Raw genomic sequence first — 17385 nt, 5'->3', positions numbered from 1 at the left:
TCAGCAATAAAAGTGGAAAATGAATTTCAGAAAAGGAAGACTCATTTTCCAGCCCATGGAAAAAGAAGACAATCAATGCGATTTATTCTAATCTGTCTTAGAGAAGGGTTTTTAGCGAACTTTGTCAAGCAAACTCTCAATGTGAACTCTTAACAATGACTATGAGCAGGGCTTTTGAAAATGGAGGTAAACTGCCAAAAACCACGATTTTTTGGTGTAAGACATTATTACCTATGATTTGAAGACACAAATAGGAGGAAGGGGGGGGGGGGGGATGGAAGCTCATTTCTTTTTCCGAAGTTAAAACGTTGGACAAAATGCACCAAGAGGGTACATTGAAAGGTGGCCCACAGGATTTGAGCTCATATGTTCGGCACGTTATGGTAGCATCATCACTCTTGTGCATGTGAGTTTTCTCTCTTAGAGCAACTTCACCTGTTTAACACTGCAATACTATTCAAACAATCATATATGTATATGTATATGTATATGTATATGTATATGTATATGTATATGTATATATATATATATATATATATATATATATGACAAAAAGAGAGACAGAAACAGAGACAATGTAATGAAGAGTGACTTAGACTTTGCAAAACCTCAGGTATGTGTTAATATATATCAGAAGTAATGGGAGCTTCAATGGATGCCCTTTAGCATAGCATAAGACTTTTTTCTATATGTATCTATGAAAGGATGGGTGAATGTGCTTGCGATGGCACTTTTGCACCCTGAAGTATCTCAAGAACCTTCCGCATCCGAGGCCGCTTCAGAGGAGATGCATCAGTGCACAGCACGGCGAGCTTCAAGACGGCTAGCATCTCCTGACGAGACGCAAAAGATTGACCGCTGATCCTTGCGTCCAATACTTGCTCGGGCATCTCTCCTCTCGCGGAAGCTCCGTTCACCCAGTTCACGAGATCCAACCCATCTCCGAAAGACTCCTCGATAGGCCGACGGCCCGTGAGAAGCTCCAAGAGAACAACACCGAAGCTATATATGTTGCTCGCTAATGTCACACGCATGGTGAATGCATATTCTGCAAAAATTTACCATTATATGATTAAAACATCAGAAGGATAGATACATCAAGCTATCCTGAAAAGAGAGAGAGAAGTAATGATCCTTGATCTAAACCATTTAAAATTTGCGATGCACAGTTATATACCCTTATTCTAACCTATATAAATTTGGGACTTCTTGTAAAGATGCCTGACCTTGTTCAAACGGAGAAGTGATTGTATCCATTCTGAACTATTTTAAGCAATGTGTTGAATACGATGTGGATAATGACTTCAATCGGTAGAGATATTAATGTGCATACATCGGCCATTAACTCGTAAAGAGATTCATGTGATTAATCCTTAATTCAGTTCACTCTAGTAAGAGAATCATTCGTTAACACTAATTACATATTTAATAGCAATAATCCCTACTCATTAGCCCCACCCATTGTCGCATTAAACAATTGCCTCAAATTGAAACAGTTTAGATATATGGATACCCTTACTTATCTGTATTTGAACAAAGGCATGGTTAGATATTTGTAAAACCCTAAAAGAGTGCTTTACCAATATATGAGAGTATTTTCTTTCTGTCATTCTAACCTGGAGCAATGTAACCAAATGATCCAGCCACGGCGCTAACACTCCCTGTGTGTTTGGATGGATCCAAGAGCTTCGTGACTTCACAATCGCCAACCTTCACCTCTGAATGAGGACCCAAGAAAATGTTGCTTGAACTAACATCCATATGCAACAATGGCGGGTTGCACGAGTGATGAAGAAATGCTAGGCCTTGAGCCACACCTATGGCAATGTGATATCGATTGGACCAACTCAAGAATTTCTCAAAATTCCAGTGAAGCTTCTGACCAAGGCTACAGGATGGTACGAAATCGTAAATGACAATGGCTAGATCATTCTCTAGGTAGTATCCCACTGATTGCATGATGTTCTCATGTGATAATTTCCATGCTTTGTCGAGCTCCAAGACAAGCTTCCTTTGATGAATAACTAGGCCTTTCTCAGGGGAATGAAGCTTTTTGACTGACAAGAGTAAACCTGAAGGCATAGAAGCCTTGTAGATTGTGCTAAAATGGTTGCGGCTTATCACATTTGAGTTTCCTGCAGTTGCTTCTTTAATGCTTTTGAAGTCAATGGATCTCTCAAGCTCTTCCGAGAAGATCCGAGTCACTGTGGGTGATGGGGAGGCATCAACTGTGGATGAGAAATGCCGATTCCGTACAAGAATAGCAGCGATTCCAGCAATAATTATCAAGGCTACAGCTGCACAAGCAATGGCAACTCCTGCTGCCTTCCAAAAGGTGAATGCATAGTGCTTTGCCTTTCCTTCAGAGCCTCCAGATAGTTCTGAACATGGAGGAAAAGGAGCATTACAAAGCCCTGCATTATCTGCAAAACTACTCAAAGAGCCGTTTGATAGAGGACCCATCGATGGGACAGGCCCTGACAATAGATTGTGCGAGAAATTCCAATCCAGTAGACTAGACATTCCAACTAGGCTTGGTGGAATCTCACCCGAAAGTAGATTGTCCGAGAGATCTAATGAAACCAGCTTGCTTAATCGCCCAAGTGTGTCAGGAATATTACCACTCAGTCTATTCAAGCTCAGATTGAGTGAAACTTGAAGATTAACTAAGTTTCCAATACTTGCTGGGATGTTCCCCTCCAATTCATTGTCTCCCAATTGCAGTTCTAACAGTTCGCCACAACTTCCAATAGAGGAAGGGATGGAGCCCGAGAAAAAGTTGCTCTCGAGCTGAAGATTTGTGAGCTTGGGCAGGCTGCAAAGGGTGTCTGGTAAAGACCCATTCAATCCATTCACACTCAAATCGAGCACATTCAAGTTTTTGCATTGCATAATCTCGATTGGAATCAATCCAGAGAATTGGTTGCCAGATAATAGTAGCTCCTCTAGGGAAGAAGCCAAGCCCAATTGGGAAGGGATATTCCCCCTTAAGGAGTTATGTGCGAGGTTGAGAAGGCTTAGATTCTTCCAACTAGAGATATTTAATGGTATCTCACCTGACAAGCCGTTATGATTCGCTTCGAAATAAACAAGATTCTCCAACTGCCCAAAGCTCTCGGGGATACTTCCGTCGAGGAAATTCCAACTAAGCCTCAGATTCTGCAAAGTGGAGCATGAACCGAGCTCTTCGGGTATGTGGCCTGTGAGGTCATTGTTAGACAAAACAAGCACCTTCAGCTGCTTCGAATAGCAGAGATTCTTCGGAATCTCATCCACCAACTGATTCGATGCGAGATTCACTGAGTGGAGATTGGGCAGGCCCATCTCAGGAATGGGGCCACTGAGGCTATTCTGATATGCAGAGAATATCTGCAAGCTGGACAGGCTGCTCATGTCGGGGATGAGGCCGGAGATGGAGTTCTTCGCGAGGGATAGTTGTGTAAGGGCAGTCAAGGCGCTCAAATCGGAAGGTATGCTTCCATTAAGATGATTCGAATCCAGTATGAGAATCTCAAGGGATGTTAGGTTGTTGATGATACTGTCAGGGATGGAACCGATGAGCTCATTCTGAGAAAGATCGAGAATTCGCAGGTCTTGCATCTTTCCGAGCGAAGCAGGGATGGAGCCGGAGAGCTTGTTGGTGCTGAGGTTGAGATATGACAGGGCGAGACAGTCGGAGAGAGAGGGCGGGATGGCACCCGAGAGAGAGTTGTTGGAGAGATCGAGGGAGGAGAGGGTCTGAGCCAGGAGAGAAATGTCCGAGGAGATGAAGCCATGGAGGCCATATCCTGAGAGAGAGAGCTCCACCACATCGCCATCGCCATCGCCATCGCTGATGCTGTTGCTGTTGTTACAGAGGACCCCCTTCCAGCTACATGGATGGCTTCCACTCGTATCCCATGAAGAGGTGTCTCCTCCTTTCAGATCTCCGAGAACAGCTCTGATTTGCTCCACAGGCGCAGACCTGCAGAGTAAGCAGAAGCAGCAGAAGCAGGAGCAGAGGCATAGCAAGTAGAGAGAACTGAACAGAACCCTAACACAGAAACCCATCTCTTTTCTCTCTCAGAGCTCTGGCTGCGGTTGCATTAGCTTTTTGGTGGTGGTTGATCTGTAGCTGGGGATCAAGAGAGCTCCATCACATTGAGAGACAGAGAGACAGAGAGACAGAGAGAAGGAGAGAGCAGAACAGAGCAGAACAGAGCAGAGAGATAGAGACATGCATGTATGTGTGTATGAAGAAGGTTAGGTGTTATTTGATCGCCATAGCCATGGCCATGTTCATTCATGCTGCAGCAAGTCTTTCTGAATTCAGACAGACAGAGACAGGGGCAGGGGAAAGGAACCTCTGTTCTGTTCTGTTTTCTTTTTTTGTTTCTTTTTGTTTTGTTCACTTACGTTTCAAAGGGCATATCAAATTTCATTGAATGTATGTATGTATGTATGTATGTATGTATGTGTGTATATGTATATGTATATGTATATAGGTATGTGTATATGTATATGTATATGTGTATGTATATAGGTATGTATGTATGTATGTATGTATGTATGTAGGTTGGTATGTATGCATGTAGGTGGTATGTATATGTATGTATGTATGTATGTATATGTATGTATGCATGTAAGTAGGTATGTATGCATGTAGGTGGGTATGTATGTATGTATGTATGTATGTATGTATGCATGTAGGTGGTATGTATATGTATGTATGCATGTAAGTAGGTATGTATGCATGTAGGTGGGTATGTATGTATGTCAAATTTCATTGAATACAACGTGTGTGTGTGTGTGTGTGTGTGTGTGTGTGTGTGTGTGTGTGTGTGTGTGTGTGTGTGTGTGTGTGTGTGTGTGTGTGTGTGTGTGTGTATGTATGTATGTCAAATATCATTGAATTCAATACAGTGTAGTGTCTATGTATGTATGTATATCACATTTCATCGAATACAGTATGTATGTATGTATGTAATGTCCCTATGGCCAAACCATCATATGCATGGCATAGTAATGTATTTAGTTACGTCCATATTCGTCATGTCCAAATTGGCAGGCTCAAAAGAGTAAGTGTAGTATTATTGTCTTAAAACATCACCAGGTGATTTGGTTTCAAATATTTGGTTAGACATTGTTCATACTCTGAAGGGCCAATGGGATGGTATAGTTGGAGATTTTGATGCTAAAATTGCTCAACAGCATGAGTTTCTTATCATCTAGACGGCTACTCCATTCATGACATCCAATTACGGCACTCGTTATTGGTATTTTCAGCCTCCGAAATGGTTGTTTCCCCCGCCTATCACATAGAGTTTTAAAATCTTGTAAAGTGTTTACACTGATGACAGGATAAGTATAGTTTTGTCATGCATGCATGCATGCATGCATGTATGTATGTATGTATGTATGTATGTATGTATGTATGTATGTATGCAGAGAGTCATTCACTTTCTGGTCCAAGGGAAGGAAAGGATAAAAGGGTCATTCCTATTCATTCATTTGTCTACTAGATAGTGAAGACCACAATTGGGATTATTCCATTTAGAATACTTAGGGGGGGGTGGGGGGGGGAGAGACTAAAGCTTCCATATCTATGCACTCGTAGTGCTTGAACATTGTAAGGTCACACGATAGGAAGCCGATATCCTTTCCCAGTTTAGGGATAAAAAGTGACCCTGAATGTTGTTTCGAGGCGTCGTCGTGCACTTTGGCAATTGTTTTTTATAAATCATCGAACATCTCGAGAAGCACTTGTCTTTTGGAGGATGTCGACCATAACAAGTGTGAAAAAGAAAAAAAAAAGGAAGAAGAATTCATGCATTGTTTAGAAAAGGTGCTCTTTTGGACGGTCTTCATACTAGAATAAGGTATGCTTTCTCTCATCATTGAATAAGGCGTTTCTTTTACTCTCTGTGACTCTCTCTCTCTCTCTTTTCTTCGTTTTCAAACCATATGCCCCTTGGAGAGGGCCGACATCTCTCTCATTATTGTAATCAATTATTGCATGGGCCAAATTTAGTCTTAGAAAACGTTAATATATTTCTCTCTCTCTCTCATGGACCAATTTTGGTCTTAGAAGACGTTAATATATCTTTCTTTCTTTCTCTCTCTTACACCATTCCTCTCTTGTACTTCGACTCGTCTCCACCTTCACTTTATTAAATTAAACAAGACACTTTATATATTTAAGTGATGGGATAACTGCCATTAGTCAAATTTATCGTGTGTGCCCTTGTTGATCTTTTGCCTCATAAAGTAAATAATTGAGGACATGCTTACTTCACCCTAAAATTGAGAGAGTAATCTCGGTGCAAGTTTTCACCTCTCAAAAAGTGCAACCTTCTTTTACGTACAATGTTTTTTTAATAATATACTCATGCATGTCTCTACCCTATGTGGGTAAAATGTCATGCGCTCAAAAAATTTGTTTTCACCTTTATAGCACTTCACAACTCCGGTTTTTCTATCTTTGTAAGTAACTCATAGCACAGTAAAATTGGGCCTATTGTGGTGATCATTAATGATTGGATGCTTTTCAAATACCTCTCAAACTTCAAGACATGCATTGTGATCCTCATGTCCTTCATGAAGCTGAAAATTTGATTACCAAGGAAAGGTAGCCTATGGAGGGCAAATTTGGGGATGGTAAACCTAGGGAGATAAACCTCGTAATGATTTAACCCCTTGTGACTTACTGATGAGGTTGTCTCCCTCTCACAAGTAAAAGGCCATTTTGATAGCCTAAATATGGGATCGTCTATGTTATGTAGTTGAAACATGTCACATCCTTAAATCACAATTTTACTTAAGTTACCCCTACATTTCGATTTGTAATGGAAGCCCAAGGTAGCCTTCATGAAAAAACAATGCACTTAGTTTTTTTTCAAGGTAATCCATAATGCTGGGGTTTTACTTTATGTCAAGTCGAATTCTAGGAGTTTGCGGTGGTTTTGTGATAAATCAATGGACTGTTCTCTCCACGCCCCCTTTAGGGTATCTGCTTTTGCCCTTTGTGTCCTTGATGTTATTCACAAGTATCGAAGCACCTTCCACTAAATCTGCTAGACCCATTTTGTAATTCAACTTCATCATATGCACACCGTTGTCTTTGCTTCTTTAAGCTTCTTGCTTTATTCACACTCTATCAACCCTTTCAAATGATAATCAAGTTCATCGACTAAATGTTTGATAGCTCATCGTGGTCACCAAAAGTGTTATTATGGGATTCTGTAATTGCATTACAAACACAAATTCAAGATGGTACAATTGTGTAAAAATCTATTGTATTTAGTATGATGAAAAACAAATTCTATATTGCAAAGACTAAAGTTAATAATGTCTTGAAAGATGAGTATACATACCTAATGTAGGTAACTAACAATAAAGTACATAGTTCAAACCACCTCCATTGGAGAATAGCTGACAAAATCCAATAATGTTGCTAAAAAAGTGGGAACAAAGTACATTGGGGTGTATACATAGTAAGAGTGTTATAAACTCTTTGATAAAAGTACAAAGACTATCAAGAAATGAAGTCTGAAAGACTGAGCAAGGATTGTCGCGTGTGCGCTTGCATGTGAATGAATCTCTTTGGAATGCCCTGGCAAGTTCATCTTCCTACCCCTCAAGCATTTGTGGATTTCTTCAAGATAGTTTGAATTTCAACACAATGATGTAAAACATAACACATCACTGATTAAAATGGGAAAACTTTTTTGTACTTTAAATGTTTGATAGTGTTTTACATACTTTTAACATTGATCAACTACAATTGGCATTGATTTGTCTCTGATTTAAAAAAAAGGTGTAAGCAATTTATTAAGTTTTTTGAATGGGTTTGTTTACATACATGCAACAATATGCTCGAGAAGTGTTTAGTTTCACGATGGATCAATTATTACGTCGACAAGGAGAAGGTTGAATAGTTGGTTGAGTAGTGAACTACATGATGATGGTCAAACTAAGATTATGGGTAGGAGATGGTGGGTCCTAAGAAATGAATTGTTGTTTGAACTTTGTCTCTTAGTGACATTATACATATATGAGGAAAGTTACGGAATGTTGTGAGGACAAATGTTTGCTTTTGTTATTTATCACTTCAAATGCTTCTAATGAGAATTTGCCCCAAAGTATTTTGTGCTATATTTGCAATTTTCCTAATATATACATGTCGATATTTCCTTCCAAGTTGAAAGAAATATTTGGTAATAAATCTCAATTGAAACCTTGTGAACTTATCCTGTTATAAGAATGCCATTGAACATATGCAACCAAGGATGAGTGAAGGGGAGGGTATGTTTTATACATATACACAAGTTTAGGGCCATTTTTTAGTTGAATAATCCACATTCATCGTAGATTGTGTTAATCAACAGTGGGTTTGGCTGAAGCATAAAAACATTCAATTCTTGTTTTAAGTATCAAAAGACTAAAGCCAAAAATAATATTGTATAAGAAAGAAATATATTTAATTAAGACATGGAAAATATGGTGTAATGCACCACGTTGGTGTCATGCAACTCAGTCTAAAAATCATGAATGATTTTTTGTAACAAACACAATATCAAACTCATTTCTCAAGAATTAAATTTGCAATCTTTCTTAAGGCTACAAAGCACAAGCCGTTTACCACTTATAAAAGTTTTAACAGTTTTGTCAACTTAGTTGGTGGATCTTGATTTCTTCCATGATGTAATTCCTATAGAATTGAAAAGAATTATGAGAGTCCGTCAAGTCATTTGCAAAGGGCTAACAAATTCTCTTATTGGGATCCTTATTCGGTAGCCTCAAAACCACCACTAACTCTAGGCATCACTCCTGTAAAACCCGGGATGGTTCCAAATTCCAATAGTATAAACCCACCCTACACGCCAGCTAATACACTATGTTCATGAATCTATACATTATAAATTGTTACATCGAATCAGTGGGATGTCTAAAGGCTCTTATATGAGATATAAAGGAGATGCTTTCACGTTATATTATTTTACATCTCTTTCCACGACCTATCTAAATTGTCGATGGATCTTGATAGCTTCAATGGGAGATTGAGCGTTTTAAACCGATCCGACATTGGCAACAACTAGAGGGTACATGCGCATGAACACAAAGGCTAATTCACGAGTGAGGCGAGCTTCGAGGGGTTCAGTAGACGACAATTGAAAAAAAAAACTAGCAAAGCAAAAGCATAGTGTGTGGGCAACATAGGATACTTTTAGGAGGTGCGTAAATATCGTGAGAGGTCTCTAACAAGGTAACCCAAAACCATGACGTTTTGGTCTCCATCGGGGAACCTTTACTAACCGAGAAGGCAGTAACTAGCAAGCACTATGGGTTGGGTTCGAAACCCAAATTTCTCACCTCTCTATAATTAATAGTCCATACATACATACATATATGCTCTTCATTTACATACGTACTAGATGCCATTGTGGAAGGTAGGGCTTGAACCCATGACCTCCTGGTCTCCATTGGGTTCTCTCTTTCTCTCTCTCTCTCTCTCTCTCACACACACACACACACACACACACACACACACACACACACACACAGTCTGTGTGGCAGAAACAGAGGTCATGCTCATTGAAGGTTTTAGGCTTCTCCGGAAAGAACAGAGATAACGACGACGATGATATCGTCTAAGGAAACTCAGATTCTGCATCCTGTGGCTCCCACCGAGTTCGATCCTCAGCAAACAAGGAAAGCATTAGCAGAAGCAGGAACACAAGTGGAGGAGGAGGAGGAGGAAGAAGAAGAAGAAGAAGAAGAAGAAAAAGACGAATCAGTGGTCAAGAAGAACAAAGAAGAAGAAGACCAGGAAGGGGAAGAAGAAGATGATGAGTATGACGAAGACGACGACGACGACGACGATGAAGTTATGGGTGCTTTGGACTGGTTTGATCTTCATGACGGTAAGAGCCGCCCTTATATTCTCCGGCGAGCTTATTGTTTTTTTATTCTCCATGAATGTTGAACTTGTTTTCATTACGAATATTGGTTTTAATAGTTTCTTCCTTTCTACCTGATTGCAAAGGTCTTCAGAGAATCTGGATAGTTTCTCTATCTCTTCCATCAATTACTTGTATGAGGAATTTGTGCAAACCAGTAGTTCTCATATGAAAGTTTGGCATACTAGGTTCTTCCTTCTCTTCAATTGCTTGTTTTGATCGATTTTTTTGTCTTTCTGATTTCGTCCTCGTCATTTAATTTTACTCTGTTGTTTTCTGTTATCCCATATGATTGTTGTTTGATTTTGTTCTTATGCTTATATGTAACTGTAAGTTTTGTGTTGTTTTTGATGATGCATTCACTATATCACACCTCCTATTCTTGTGGATGTAGCCTTCATGACGGCATTTCAGCTCTTGTAGTTATACATGAACTCTTAGATGTTTGAGGGACTTCACTGGCTTGGGGACAAGCTTGGCATTACATCACTTTTTATGATAATCTTATTCAGAACTACAATATGAAATGAATGCATTATTCATCATGAAGACATGTAAATATTTCAGTCTTAAATAGTTTGTTGACTCTCCTAATTTTCAAATCTCAGTTTCATCCAATAAATTATAATCCACGATTCGTGGAATAGATCTTACAAGTAGTTTTCTGTTCTTCCTCTTCACATTTAAACCTCCTCTCTCAAATCGATATTCTCGATTAGGTTCCAAGTTGAATTCATTCAAAACTCCATCAAGACAACTGGGGTAACTTCTACAACTTTGAATGCTTACAATCTTTTTCTTCCTTATCCTCTCGTTTTCTCGCTGTTAGCCTTTCAAAATTGTGGATTTATGTATAGATTATCAAGACCTTTAAAGAAGGGAGCTTTGACTTCATTTGATCTCCATGTGATTACTATCAGGACACATGCTTACTATGTATAAATGTATATTCAGATTTGCAATCTAGGGGTGGCACTCATATTCCGACAGCGTATAAATCATCGTTCTCTTTGCAAAATCGCCCAAATGCAAATGGTGGCTCTGTAATTTCCCAGAATTCAATGCAATCCCGGAGTAATCAATATCAGAAATACACATCTCGTATAAATGTTGGCCCACTGCAGGTATGTAGTCCTATGTGCACTATAGATTTATTTCACAACATGGGAGGAACCACAAACACTTCTGCAGATGTAAAATGTAAATTTTTTTATTTTAGGAATGGGGATCCAAAACATCTGTGGGAATGGACAACTCTGTAAGTACAGCTATTCGTGAAAGTGTTCGTCGCATTTCAGAGAACAAAACTCGAGTGTTTGAGAAGGCGGATCGTGCAACTGTTGAACAAGTAAGTCCTGTGAAAAGTGTTTTAGTATGTATGTTGATAGACTGTCTAATTGTCACTTGAGCACTATTTTGATTGTGCGGTACTAGATAGAAGTGGTTGCTGAAAGTACAGCAAAGTGGTATGGTTTTTGAACTAAAATGAGGATTTTCATTCATGCAGGCAATTGATCCCAGGACAAGAATGGTCCTTTTCAAAATGTTAAATCAAGGGGTTTTCAGTGATATAAATGGGTGCATTTCCACTGGTAAAGAGGTATTAAGAATCCTTCATTGTTTTTTTAAGTTTATTTTAAATATTATGTACATTGCATGTGCTAACTAATACTACTATGTGATGATTGTAGGCAAATGTATATCATGCAACGGCAAGCACTGGTGATGAGCTAGCAATAAAGATTTATAAAACTTCAATACTTGTGTTCAAGTGGGTTCTTTTCTACAGTATACAAATAGCACTTGGCATCTTTATATTGCTACTGGTTAATTAATAGTTGCATCTGCCCATACTCACTCAATTCACATTTGAATTATTTGACAGTTAGATGATTAATTAGAGTGATTCAGATCAGAATTATAAGTATTAGATTACAGTGTCTGACCAGTAATAATGATTAGCACTGACAAAAGAATCTTAGAACATAACCAATCATGTCAATATTTTTAAGGCCCTACATAAAATAACATAGTAACGATATTTATTTAGGCAACTTAAAAACCACCAAATATTGCATAGGTGTGTTAAGAAGTGCGTATCTAAAATTTAAAAGAAAATATCAAGTTTTTCTTGTGCCATTACATCTCCCTAATGTAACACTTTTGCTATTTAAGGAGAAATTGAAGCTGAAACATTGTCTCTCGTGGAAAGTGAGGAACACACTTTTTATTAGGTTTCAAAGTTCCCATAATCTACAATGCTTCTCGTGTTCCCAGAACGCACTGAGATCATGATTCATAGTTATCTCTGCTGAATCAGGAAACTAGAATAACTCTTTTTGAATCCAGTTTGGGTGCATTCAGACACTTGATATGCCCATCTCATTTCTTCAGTAATTAGCAACAGTAATTGTAACTGTATGGATTTCAAATAACTTTCTAAGTGTGCCGTGTACATATTCTTAGCCATTCTTCTCCACATGTAGAGACCGGGAAAGATATGTGCAAGGTGATTATCGATTCAGGCATGGATATTGCAAACACAATCCTCGAAAGATGGTGAAAACATGGGCAGAGAAGGAAATGCGAAATCTTGCAAGGTACTAGATTTATCTCAAATTCATAGGTTGAGAAGTTAACTATGAAAATGAAATGTGAAAGGATTATGTAAAGGTATGCTTAATAACTTGAGTAATACCTTACTTGGGAGATAGTGGAATAACTTGAAACAGGAATAGGATAGCTAACTTGCTGTGTTAGTCTCTTCTAAAAATTACTTGGTTATTCTTGGAAATTTGGCTGTACGTTGCTTTTGTTTGGTGGTGAGACCAGAGATTCAGTACCGACATGCTGATCACTCATGGCACTAATGCCTATTAAAGGAAATAGACTAAATATATGAAATATTAGACATCGTTTAGGTTTGTAGCTAGGGTGGTTTAGGGTTTAGGGTTTAGGTTGTTTTAAGGTGGTTATCCTAAATAGGAGCTGATGTATATTCGAAACCAAGTATTTATGAAGATGGAGGTCTGTTTGAAGTCCCATACGATCTCAACTCATGGGCACAAGAAGTCCTTAATTTTATTTTTACTTTTTATCAGGCTGTGCATGTCATTATATATTTCTCTTGCTTTCAAAGTGCAATGCTACCCTGGATTAATGGATTTCTGTTTTTGTTTTTGCAGGTTAAAAAGTGCAGGAATTCGCTGCCCATCACCTTTACTGCTTAGGCTGCATGTTTTAGTGATGGCTTTTATAGGTAATCACTGCCTCAATAGATACAGTTCTCATCAGAAATAAAAAAGAATTTCCTTGTATAAAAGTTTTGTCCCCATTATTATTGTTATTATTAGGTCATGATGGTTGGCCGGCTCCTCGCTTGAAGGATGCTTCACTTTCGGACTCAAAGTTGAGAGAGTGCTATTTAGAGGTAAGATAACAGTAGCTAGGCAGGAGAGAAAAAAGGATGTTATGAGAGATCTGACTGAATGTACATTGGTTGTTTGGTATCCAGTTGGTTGTCATGATGCGGTTGATGTTTCAAAAGTGCAGACTTGTTCACGGGGATCTGAGTGAATACAACATTTTATATTATGAGGTTTTTTCAAGTCCCTGTTTCCTTAATAACATGAGGTTCTCTGCTCTTAATCTTTTTGTATGGATGCTAGGGTCATCTACACATCATCGATGTGTCACAATCAGTAGATTTGGATCATCCTCGAGCCCTTGATTTCTTAAGAGAAGACTGTCTACATGTGACGGTCAGTTGGCTGTAAATTTTTATGCACAAAGATTTATAAGAACTAGGATGCTGATTCATGGATATTTTCTGATGTAGGATTTCTTCAGAAAAAATGGTGTATCAGTTATGATGGTTCGCGAGCTATTTGATTTTGTTGTGGATCCATCAATCTCTGATGATGATGTGGACAATTATCTTGAGAAGGTATGCTTGTCAAATTACAATCAGTTTTCTTTATTGTCTACATAAAAACAAACGTTTTTAATTCATTTGTGTCATGGGCAATGTTTTTGTACAGATACAGGAAAACATTCAGTCTCGCAACGAGAGGCCAGAACCTGAGGATAAAGTGGCAGAAGCAGTCTTTGTTCAGGTGAGTCATATTAAACATTGGAAAGTAGAACAGGAGATAGATAAAATGTTTATGATGCTTGCATATATGACGACACAGTCCTTTAACTGATACATTCATGATTGATGGGAAACCTTGATGAATTGCCTGCCATGGGAAAATTAGTTGAAAGAAAAAACGCAGCAGAACACTATTCTTGTCTTTGAGACTAGAAACATTTGAAGGAGTGCACATATATATATGCTCTGTGACATTGAAAACATGTGAAGTTTGCCTGAGTGAAAACTGCAATGTCTAATATATATCAGTAGTTCTGACCGTTGTATGTGTAACACATTATGTTTTCGTCACATTATAACATGTATAAATCCATTCTCATTTCATTAAATAAATAGATAATAAACATCAGTTTATGATTGTTATGCAGTCGTTCATTCCAAGAACACTAGATCAAGTGAAGGATTATGAACGTGATATGCAACGGATAGCGAGTGGGAAGGATACAGAGGGCATATACTACCAGACAATTATTGGACTGAAGAATGACCTATCAGGTGTTCGACTTGTGCCATCAATTTTGGATAAGGAGGAGCCAAAGGTTAATGATATCACTGAGGTTTCACCTTTGCAATCTGAAGGCCTGAGGATCGATACCAATAATGAGGTTAATGTTGGAGAGGATCCTAATAGGCATAATGATGAAGAGAGCAGTGGCAGTGATGATTCTAGCGATGATGACAGTGACACTGATGTTCAGGAGTGTGTCAATAATCCAAAATGTGACGAGGGAGACCCAAAAGATGCTCGCAAGGCTCACAAGAAGAAAGTGAAGGAGGAGAAGCGAGAAGCTCGGAAAAACAAAACACCCAAAGCAATGAAGAAAAGGAAAAAGAAGCTCTCAAAAGACAAGAAAAGGTGAGGTTTAGGTAGAAGAGGCACACCCATGGTTGAGTGACTAGGAGAAAGAAAAGGTGAAGACGAAAGAAAAAGTGCATGCCCCTGAAATCATCGATTGATAGACTTGGAATGCTTGCTCAGAACAGCTGCACACAGGTCTCATGATGAAGATAAAATAATGATGACCAATGTCAAATTTTTGAAATGCTGGGGATAATATACGACCAGAATATAGAGGATTTTTATAAAATCCTTAAAAATTTTGTAAGACAAATTTTCGCTCTAATTACTGTTTTAATACTGACTGATTTTCCATGCCATGTTTTATAAATACTATTGCTTTACGAGGGGAGTTCAGTGCCAATGAGAAGTTATTAAATAAAATGTGAAGGTATGCATTTGAGCTCCTTCAATTTAAACTGAGGTTGTGGTTAGTGTTTAATCTGTCTTCGTGTGCATGTTAAGTCAATTGATTAACCGAGTTGTAACTAAAATGTTCCCAAGATTGTTAATCAAGTTATGAATTATGTGTGGGAGGGCATGGAAACATAAAATAATTGAGATGAAATATGGAGATGGACTTTTTGTAAAGGGGATAAATAATCCGAGTGGCAGGTGGTTATGTGGAAGATGAAAATTTAAAGTCAAATATTTAGTGATACTTGATGTAAGTGAGAAGCAATGAAGCAAAGTTGTTTTTGTTCTCTTTCTCTACTTCTATCATCCCTCTGGCCATGAAATGTGCTTTGGTAATCGTAGAGCAAATGTCTTTCACAATTCTATGTTAACGATGTGATTTTGCCATTGATAAGTCATCAAAATGTTCAATATTCTATTCTCAATAGCAGAGAAGGCGTACAGGGATACAAGCAAGGCACATGGCCTGTATAATTGCTAGGTCACCGAGAAAATTGCAAGCCATATCTGATCCACATGGGTACACCTAAATGTATTTGGCCAACTTTGCCACAGCCTTGTTCTACCCAACCAAATCAAATGTTTGATACAATGTCTCCTCACACTCCTCAACCCACCCACACAAATTAGTTATGCGTTTCATGCCTGTAGACAATCTCCAAAGTGATTCCACTGCATGTGTTAATATCATTAGCAATTTAGCATGAATTTTTGGTAAAATTTGGTGTTTTTTCTTTAAATTATTATGATTATTATAGACAGAAAACAATCCTATCTCATAAGGGGATGTAGCTCAAATGGTAGAGCGATCGCTTTGCATGCGATAGGTAGCGGGATCGATGCCCGTCATCTCCATAAAATCTCTGCTCTTTGTTTAAACCATTACTTGATCAACCAATCCTCTTTAATTAATATCGAAAGAACCATAAAAAGCTGTATTCCATTCCATCATTATTAAATTTTGTATTAGCTGGCTGCTGACCGTACCTCTACTTTCTTGTTTTCTGAATGCCTAACCCCTGTTTGAAACGCCTATTAGAGAAATAAGTTCCTCTACAAATCAATCATGGATCATTTATACTTATTGTTTGGAGTTTTTTCTCTTTCTTTGATTACTTTGTAATGGGTTACAAATCTGATTTGTCGTTAGGTTTGCAAATAAGAGACGATGATGCATCACATTATGTATGCTTCACAAATAATGTCCACTTCATAGTAATCAATGGAAGTCGTAGATATATATAATATGAAAAACTAGCCTAAAAATATGAAAAACTAACATCATGAAACTTATTCCTCATCTATATGAATAAATCATTATTAAAAGATTCTTTCTTTTGACCTTCAGGACCCATAAAGTCGGTGGCATTCAAGAGTACTGGAGAAAGATTTGGACTAATAGGCACTTTGACTGGCTCTCTTTTCTTCTAGACATGAAACAATTTAATTCTATTTGAACTTGCAGTCACAATTGATTGACATTTGTAGACAAGCAGATGAATTTCGGATCGCTGCTGCAAATAAACTTCACAGTTGATAAGATTTATTACTAAATGATCAAAACCTCAATAAACATCGATAAAGCTGTTGATAATCTGTAATGTCGGCATTAGTATTCATACACTCCTTGAACTAGTTGAGTGTGTAACCATCTGGGAAATTTGAAGAATTCTTAAATTTACTTTCAATGAATTTGCTGCCAATAATAGGTCTCATCACAACCATTCCATTCATGATATCAGCAGTCAGTCTATGTATGAGAAAAAGGCATGTATTTGATTTAGTCAAAGACAATTAGTTAGCTAAAATTTTGATTGATAAGCTTCAATGTGAAAGTAGCAAAGAGAACAATACCATCCAATTCATGATATCAGCATTCTATGTATGAGAAAAAGGCATGTATTTGATTTAGTCAAAACAATTAGTTAGCTAAAATTTTGATTGATAAGCTTTAATGTGAAAGTAGCAAAGAGAACAATACCATCCAACTCGCCATAAAAACAATAAATATAAATTCCATAGCTTAGAAGAGAAAATAG

The 17385-nt window shown here is 38.0% G+C and overlaps 2 protein-coding genes and 1 non-coding gene across 3 annotated transcripts; 2 read left to right on the top strand and 1 right to left on the bottom strand.

Moving 5' to 3' along the window:
• Positions 1-573: 573 nt before the first annotated feature.
• LOC147863879 (Leucine-rich repeat protein kinase family protein) lies at positions 574-4208 on the bottom strand. The gene is made up of 2 exons (XM_087319536.1): positions 1617-4208; positions 574-1048 (listed from the first exon to the last, which is right to left on the bottom strand). Exons 1-2 carry the CDS (start codon positions 4048-4050, stop codon positions 696-698), a joined length of 2787 nt encoding a protein of 928 aa, XP_087175662.1. The 5' UTR covers positions 4051-4208; the 3' UTR covers positions 574-695.
• Positions 4209-9497: 5289 nt separating this feature from the next.
• On the top strand, positions 9498-15249 carry LOC147863878 (uncharacterized). The gene is made up of 13 exons (XM_087319846.1): positions 9498-9902; positions 10893-11062; positions 11158-11286; positions 11446-11538; positions 11630-11709; positions 12425-12538; positions 13124-13197; positions 13292-13368; positions 13453-13536; positions 13607-13699; positions 13777-13884; positions 13979-14053; positions 14460-15249. The coding sequence occupies exons 1-13, from the start codon at positions 9620-9622 to the stop codon at positions 14949-14951; spliced, it is 1872 nt and encodes a 623-aa protein (XP_087175972.1). The 5' UTR covers positions 9498-9619; the 3' UTR covers positions 14952-15249.
• An 879-nt stretch (positions 15250-16128) lies between these two features.
• Positions 16129-16201, top strand: TRNAA-UGC (transfer RNA alanine (anticodon UGC)). Its single transcript has one exon. It is a non-coding gene; the product is annotated as a tRNA-Ala (tRNA).
• Positions 16202-17385: the final 1184 nt, after the last annotated feature.

Source organism: Azolla caroliniana, unplaced genomic scaffold, assembly GCF_043228905.1.
Source record: "Azolla caroliniana isolate FFs.n. ecotype wild unplaced genomic scaffold, voAzoCaro1.0.p SCAF_5, whole genome shotgun sequence".
NCBI lineage: Eukaryota > Viridiplantae > Streptophyta > Polypodiopsida > Salviniales > Salviniaceae > Azolla > Azolla caroliniana.
Note: the sequence above shows the minus strand (reverse complement) of the source record. Positions and strands in the feature narration are given on the sequence as shown.

Excerpts from the sequence above, each read along its gene's own strand:
- LOC147863879 (XM_087319536.1), bottom strand. The coding sequence starts at position 4,050 with ATGGGTTTCTGTGTTAGGGTTCTGTTCAGTTCTCTCTACTTGCTATGC. Across the intron at positions 1,049-1,616 it reads ATTTGGTTACATTGCTCCAG|AATATGCATTCACCATGCGT; the intron begins GTTAGAATGACA and ends AAATTTTTGCAG.
- LOC147863878 (XM_087319846.1), top strand. The coding sequence starts at position 9,620 with ATGATATCGTCTAAGGAAACTCAGATTCTGCATCCTGTGGCTCCCACC. Across the intron at positions 9,903-10,892 it reads CTGGTTTGATCTTCATGACG|ATTTGCAATCTAGGGGTGGC; the intron begins GTAAGAGCCGCC and ends ATGTATATTCAG. Across the intron at positions 12,539-13,123 it reads GAAATGCGAAATCTTGCAAG|GTTAAAAAGTGCAGGAATTC; the intron begins GTACTAGATTTA and ends TTGTTTTTGCAG.